General features: G+C 48.9%; 1 protein-coding gene across 1 annotated transcript; it reads left to right on the forward strand.

The window, feature by feature from the left end:
• The first annotated feature begins 5,344 nt into the window (after positions 1–5,344).
• On the forward strand, positions 5,345–7,549 carry LOC119385678 (protein FAM186A-like). Its single transcript, XM_037653077.1, has one exon. The coding sequence runs from the start codon at positions 5,345–5,347 to the stop codon at positions 7,547–7,549; it is 2,205 nt and encodes a 734-aa protein (XP_037509005.1).
• Positions 7,550–8,074: the final 525 nt, after the last annotated feature.

Consider the following 8,074-nt stretch of genomic DNA (forward strand, 5'->3'; position numbering starts at 1 on the left):
GTACACCAAAATTGGTATGGCGTAACATGACTGTATGACGAACATAAATGAGAAGTCATAACACGAAAATCGTGACACGCATGTCATGTACAGCATGACTTACGTGCCACGCTCATGGAGCGCTGGCGGCCGTTTCGCTAGCTTTATATGCACCAAAAAATTGGTATCTTGCGACGTGACTGTGTAACGAACATAAATAACACGAGTTAACATGAAAATCATGAAACGCATGTCATGTACAGCATGACTTACGTGCCACGCTCATGGAGCGCTGGCGGCCGTTTCGCTAGCTTGATCTACCCCGAAATTGGTATTACGCGACGTGACTGTGTGACGAACATAAAAACACAAGTTAACATGAAAATCATGACACGCATGTCATGTACAGCATGACTTACGTGCAACGCTCATGGGGCGCTGGCGGCCGTTTCGCTAGCTTGATCTACCCCGAAATTGGTCTTGCGCGACGTGACTGTGTGACAAACATAAATAACACAAGTTATCATGAAAATCATGACACTCATGTGATCTACAGCATGACGTACGTGCCAAGCTCATGGTGTGCTGGCGGCCGTTTAGCTAGATTTATATACGCCAAAATTGGCATCTTGTGACGTGACTGTGTAACGAACATAAATAACACGAGTTAACATGAAAATCATTACAGCCATGTCATGTACAGCATGACTTACGTGCCACGCTCATGGGGCGCTGGCGGCCGTTTCGCTAGATTTATATACACCAAAATTGGCATCTTGTGACGTGACTGTCTAGCGAACATAAATAACACGAGTTAACATGAAAATCATGAGACGCATGTCATGTACAGCATGACTTACGTGCAACGCTCATGGTGCGCTGGCGGCCGTTTCTCTAGCTTGATCGACCCGAAGTTGGTATTGCGCGACGTTACTGTGTCACGAACATAAATAATAGGAGTTAACATGAAAACCATGACACGTATTTTCCTCAATGACATACAAGGCGATGTATGCAGCTCTTTGCTGGCTGCTTCGCATTACATCGATTCCCACAATGCGTGGGATCTGCCGGCTTTTTCACTCTCATGGTTCGGCTCCACGGTTACTACGTGTCCTAAGTAGACGTACTCGTCGTACTCGTTTACAACTTCCAGTGCCTCGACACCTATCGCAAAGCGCTGTTCTCTGCCAAGATTGTTTCGCATTACTTTAGTTTTATGCATAATAATTTTCAGACCTACTCTTCTACTTTCCGTATCCAGTTCAGTAATCATCAGCTGTAACTCGTCTACCGCGTTACTCATGAATGCAATGTCATCAGCGAATCGCAGGTTGCTGAGATACTCTCAATTAACTCTTATCACTAATTCTTCCCAATCTAGGACCCTGAAAACCTCCTGTAAAAACGCGGTGAATAACATTGGAGAGATCGTGTCTCTCTGCCGTACGCCCTTCTTTATTGAGATTTTGTCGCTTTCTTTATGGAGGACTATAGTGGCTGTGGATCCGCTGTAGATTTCTTTCATTATGTTTGTATAGGCTTCGTCGATGCCCTGATTCCGCAGTGCCTGCATGACTGCTGATGTCTCCACCGAATCAAATGCCTTCTCGTAATCTATGAAGGCTATGTATAGGCGATGCGCAAAGCGCCGACGACGCCATCTGCCGCCACGGCTCGGAAGCGCTGACGGGTCCCGGCGAGCAGTGTTCCTGCGAGCGAGTGCACGGATGGATTTGTTTTCGTCGTGACTTAACGACTCTGTCGGGCCTCAGCGATGTCGAAAAATAACTGCTGCGTTGTCGGCTGCTCAAACACACACAAAAAATTGCAGGAACGCACTTGTACAGGTTTCCGGTGCTATTTCATGAGCGAGAGCGACGGCGGCGGTGGATTGCGGCTGTACGACGTAGAAAGTAAGCAATCGCGCTTTGTTTACGGCAGTGTTAGAACGATTACCGTGTTTTTATTTCTCCATTTATGTCGCTACGTCTTCAGCGGACGCTACTACGTTTACACTTGGTAGCCTCGCCTGCATTGAAGACGCTACAATGCACATGAGGTTGTTATCGCTGATAAGACGCGAAGCCTAGGCTCTCTTGAAACACGAGTGGCGCGAAGCGCAATGCCAGAGAATGTGGGCAAGTTGACGGCTCCTTTACAAAAGCGCCGTGGAATCACACGTGTGCTGCACAAAATCGGCTGCATTCTACCTATTGATGGCACTGGAATGCGATCATCGGTGCAGAATGTTCGCTGTGCGCTTCTGCACCGATGATGACAAGTGTATCGTTTATTTTTTCACAATGTTTATCGTGCTGGTTTCAAAGTTTTACCAACGCTGACTCTTCGCGTGGCCGCACCTGTGAAATCTATACGCCGGTGCGACAGCGCTCCCTCAAAATGTACTATATAAACACATGGCACGTAAACGAAGCTACTGTGTCGAGAAAAAACGTCGGTTCACGCGTCAACGCATGCAGGCATTATTGATCACGACGTTGTAACGAAGGCGGTGTACTTACGATGAGCTCCACTTCGTAGGGAACCTTGTTGACGCTTGTCTGTGGCAAACACTTGGCGCGTATGGTGACGTACATTGTCGTCCCACACAGCTTTGACATCCGACACATGCCCACTATTATAAAGTGCGGCTCCTTTGAGCACACTATCGCCGCAAAAGTAATTATCGGGATGCGCACAAACGGCAAATCGCACGCGCGCAAATGAAGCGTCTGCTACGCGACCCACCAGCGGTTCCAACGGCCGCCGCTCCGCGGCTTTCAGTGGCACTCCTATAGGCGCTGCGCATCGCGGATAGGGGTTGGTTGTATTCCGCGCATTTCTCTGTCACGTGATTGATAGTGTGAATATGGTCTATTGTGGAGAAGCCTGTACGAAATCCTGCCTGGTCCTTTGGTTGATTGAACTCTAATGTCGTATTAATTCTGCTAGCAATTACTTTTGTGAATAGCTTGTAGACAACGGACAGAGAAGCTGATGGACCTGTAATTTTTCAGGTCCTTGACGCTGGTGAGGATCAGGTAACATCAGACCTGTTGGAAGACGGTGGAGGCATTATGTTAGAAAAAATTTGCAGTGGCTTAGCTCGGCTATGCAAGGATATACGTAGCTTTAGCAAAGGTTCAGCTAATTATTCTTAGCTTTCCAGGTTGCCTAGGATTATTAGCCTTCTGTCGATTCTTCGTACGCTGCACCGCTAATTGACAGGCGACTACTTCGGGATCCGATGAGATAAGCTTCTCAGCTCTTCTGCGCCGTTGAGCAGCATTTGCGCTCTCCTTCTTCATGGCGTTACCCACCTGCAAACGCCAGTCAGAGGCGCTATCATTCGGCTCCGGCGCAGTGTCAGACGGTGACCGCACAGCGAGGGCGAATAGCTGCACGCGCGCCGGCGCCAGTACGTCTACCTCGGCTACGACGTCACTCCTCTGGAAATCGCAGACCGGCGGCAGCGAGTCGCGCGCAGCAGCGGCGGAGTGCGCCTGAGATCGCGGTGGCGGAGAGCGCGGAGAAGGGGAAAATGGTTTTCCCTTTCATCCCGAAGTGTATGGACCTTCCCTTCAAGCGCGGTAATCGCATGCTTGCCTTGTTCACCCGTTAACCTTCTTTTTTCCCGAGCCACATACGTAGCCCTGTTTCTTTCGCCCTGTCTATTTGCTATTTATTTCTTGTTTGTTTGTGTGTTCTGATTCCGCCTCTTGTCAAGTTCTAACAAATTGCGACACTGTATGTCAGTATGTATGTCTCTCCCTCTCTCACTTTCTTTTCTTTTTCTTTTTTTGCTGTTGTTGTTCTGACCCCTCCCCTTCTCCCCTTCCAACGAAACGCGACGATGTATGCATCTCTATCTGTGTTGCGACAATCTGTGCTTAAACCCCAACGCAACGTCATAATGTCATCTTTGATAAAGGCCGGTCCCCGGCCGAAAGCTCAGAATAAACGTGATGTTTCTCACTGTGACTTCCTCTCACACACACACACATATATATATATATATATATATATATATATATATATATATATATATATATATATATATATACATATCATTTGTTATGAATTGTATACATTTTCTGAATGGATCAATTTAACACAACTAGGTCACTCTCTTCTTCTGCTCCATTCGTCTTCCTATAAAACATCCATCTGCAAAGCGGGATCTGAAAAGCAGACTAAGTCGTACACAAATAATTTCTGCGTTCATAATGACCGTAATTTCAACACAGGAAACAATAAAGGAAAACAAGCATGTGTGCTATCTAACGTCATCTGAAGCTTTGCAGTGGCCAAGCCATGTAAACAAACGATGAGGAGAAGGGGATCAATTTGAAAAACGAAATGTTGCCACTATCTTACCAGTTCATTGTTTTTCACATTGTTGTGTTATAGCTTATCCTCATTGCTATATAAACTGCTCATTCTGCAATCTACTTTTATACCCAAAGCGACCGATTTATTCATCTTTCTTCGTCTCACGTCCATTCAAAATTTCCCCTTATATTAACAGTCGGTTTCATGGCCCATCCCCCGTAGTGGGTAGGAGCCAAGGTTCAATGCCCAAATAAGCAAGCAAGCTAGCAGCCCTAAAATTGCCCGATTGTCAAATAGGCCGACTTGCAGTACTGCGAAAATTGTCATGCGGCGGCGCGTTTTGGGGCATGTGGCCCCGAACACCGCGAGCTCCGCGTCAGTGCAAATGTCGAAAATATCGGTCCGCTCAACGTCTTCGCGTCAGCCCTCAAGGAGCAACGGCCACGCAATGCCAGCCAGCCTCACCACCATATCAATCACCGGTCCATCGGCACCGAAACCTGTCTCTCTCAGCCGACAGCCACTGGCAGTAAGTGCTTCCTCATATGCGCAGCCCTCTGATCGCGTGTCGTCATGCAGCGTTGGCAGCACACGCCGGGGTGCATCTCAGCGAACGTCTCTTCGGAGCGTCGGGAGCTGCAGGAACACATGGTCGAGGGGGCCGTCCATACTCACGGGACGAAGCCTATCTAGATCAGCGTGGCCGCAAGCGGTATCCGGAGTTACCCTCGCTGAAGGTATAAGGCAAGCCTACTCTGCTACTAGAAACACCAGCTACAGCGGCCTCAATAAACAGAGCCTCGGCAATGTGGGCGCACACGGTGCGGCATCCTCTCGATGCTCACAGGCCGCGTCGTACTCACAGGTGCTGCATTCGTCGAAATTGGCCGACAGGAGGTCGCGTGAACTTACGACAGTGCTGAGCTCCGTCGACGTCGATATTAAGCATGCGCCTCGGCGAGCCACCTCTAGGTCGGCGGGGCTCGACTACTCGCAGTTTCGTCCACCCGCTAAACTTTCGACCATCGACATGCGACCGGTCAGCATACTGCCGCCGCAATTCGAGTCAGCGTTCGGCTCCACTTCGATGAGCGGCACGTTCGACAAATATCAAGCCCACCGAAGCTTCATACACCCTGGGCAGGCACCTGGGCAATTTGAAGGAGCCTTGTCACCCAGTGTGCTGGTGCCGCAGTCCACGTCACAGGGTTCATTGTTATCGCCGGGGCCTTTCAATGCTCGACGAAGCGATTCAGATCCAAGCACGTCCAAATCACACGTACAATCGCCCCCTGAGAATATTCAAGTGAAGAGCGACGGAGCCACTGTTTCATCTCCTCAAGCCATCGAATATAAGCCCTTGCAGCCACCGACAGAACAGTCTAAGAAAACTGAAGAAAATTCGCCCCAACCGGCAGCTCAGCAGTCACCACTGAGCTCTATTGAATTCTCACAGACGCGACCGATACCAGAAGATCTACTCACTCCACCGAAGGCCCTCGAATTTCTTCATTCACCAACAAAGCAACTTGACTCAACTTCTCCACCAAAGCCAATTGAACATTTGTTGAACCAGCCGACGTTTTTGGGCTTATCTTCTCCTGCAAAGCCCATTGATTTCACCTCACCGCAAGCGATGGCAGTTGACTTGGCTAGTCCACGTCGGCCTATTGAGTCCTCGGCGGACCAGCCAACGTCTCTGGGCTTATTTTCTCCAGAGAAGCCCACCGATTTCACACCATCGCAACTGCCAACAGAAGGCTCTAAGAAAACAGAAGAAAATTCGACCCAACCGACGGCTCAGCTGTCACCACTGAGTTCTATTGAATTATCAGAGACTCGACCAATACCAGAAGATTCACACACTCCACTGAAGGCACTCGAATTTCTTCGTTCACCAACAATGCAACTTGACTCAACTTCTCCACCAAAGCCAATTGAACATTCGCTGAACCAGCCGATGTCGTTGGGCTTATTTTCTCCAGCGAAGCCCATCGATTTCACCCCATCGCAGCCACCGACAGAAGACTCTAAAAAAACAGAAAATTCGCCCCAACCAGCGGCTCTGCAGTCACCACTGAGTTCTATTGAATTCTCACAGACGCAACCAATACCAAAAGATGCACTCAGTCCACCGAAGGCCCTCGAATTTCTTCGTTCGCCAAAAATGCAACATGACTTAACGTCTCCACCAAAGCCTATTGAACACTCGTTGAACCAGCCGACGTCTCTGGGCTTATTCTCTCCAGCGAAGCCCATTGATTTCACCCCATCGCAGCCGACGGCAGTTCACTTGTCTAGTCCGCCTCAGCCTGTCGGGTTCTCGATGGACCAGCCAATGACTTTGAGCTTAGCTTCTCCTCCGAAGCCCATCGAATTCGTCCCATCGCAGCCGATGGCAGCTGGCTCGCCTAGCCCACCTCGGCCTATTGGATCCTCGATGAACCAGCGGTTGTCCCTGGGCTTCGTTTCCCCTACGAGACCCATCGAATCTGCCCCTTCGCCACCAACGGCAGTTACCATATCAACTCCGCCTCCGCCTATTGGATACTCTGGCGCTCAACCAATGTCAATACAGTTGCTTTCTCCACCCAAACCCATCGAACTTTTTAACACTCAGGGACTGTCGCTACAAGTAGAAGCAAAACCAAGCGAAGTTACCGAGTACGCATCGCCATTAAGGCCGGTTGATGCCTCAAGCAACACGGCCACAAGATTGCAGCTAGTAACCCCACAATCGCCTCAATTAGCAGGACTCTCACCCACGCAACCCGAAGCCCCGCACGTGGAGATTGGTGCATTTTCACCTCCTGCTGAAGCTAATCACCCAGGAGCCACAGTACTCCAAATCAATTCCTCTGTACCTCTCCAACTCCAACTGTTACTGACGCCTCCAGAAGTCATCGAACAGCAGCCGGATCAAACAAGCCCGCCTGGCAAAGGTGCACTTGACACCACAGCAGCCAAGCCTTCGTCAGGTCCAGTGACTCCAGTTTCAGCCGTGTTATCTCCGCAGTCGAACGCAAGCAGCCTCCTAAATAGCCAGGCAACCAACCCAACGTCGTCCCTTCAGCTCCTTGACTCTTTGAACAAAGAGCAAGCTGATAAGAGTAAGGCTAAACAACCACCCTCGCTCTTGTTTACTCCCCCTACACCAGTTATAAAATCTCAACCTCGAAGGCCGACAATGACGGACGCGGCAATGGGGCGAAGACCATCTACAAAAAAGTTCTAACAAGACTGCGCATCGTCCGACAAACCTACAGTCATTGGAACAAATTGTTGATATTCGACGCACCTGATCTATTGCGATTATGTGAGCATGGGTGAAAGTGTGGTCTACCGCGAACGCAACTGGTAGGCAAACAAGCGCTCTAAATACTTTGGAATTTCGTGACTTGGAAAGTGTGTTGGTCCAGCAAATGTCCCTGTGAGTGCGCATCCACATCCTGATTAGAAGCAAAATACGTATTACAGATGTTTTCGGTTTCGAGGAAGACACACTGCTGCTTAGCTCACTTCAAATATGTCTGCGGGCAGGACAGCCACAGCTGCGAATAAATTAGAATTACAGCAATATAGTTGTGTATAGAGTCGACGCACTGGTTTTTGTTAGTAGCATCAGATTACACATTTTGCTACAAACGAATATATTCTGTCATCCTACGCAGGTAAATATACGCATAATTGTCGCAATGATGACCAATATCAAAAATATAGTCGCAGCACAGCGTGAAATGTTAAATATACTGATGTTCTT

Source organism: Rhipicephalus sanguineus, chromosome 3 (assembly GCF_013339695.2).
Source record: "Rhipicephalus sanguineus isolate Rsan-2018 chromosome 3, BIME_Rsan_1.4, whole genome shotgun sequence".
NCBI classification, from domain to species: domain Eukaryota; kingdom Metazoa; phylum Arthropoda; class Arachnida; order Ixodida; family Ixodidae; genus Rhipicephalus; species Rhipicephalus sanguineus.

Coding starts and splice junctions, on each gene's coding strand:
- LOC119385678 (XM_037653077.1), top strand. CDS start 5,345: ATGCGACCGGTCAGCATACTGCCGCCGCAATTCGAGTCAGCGTTCGGC.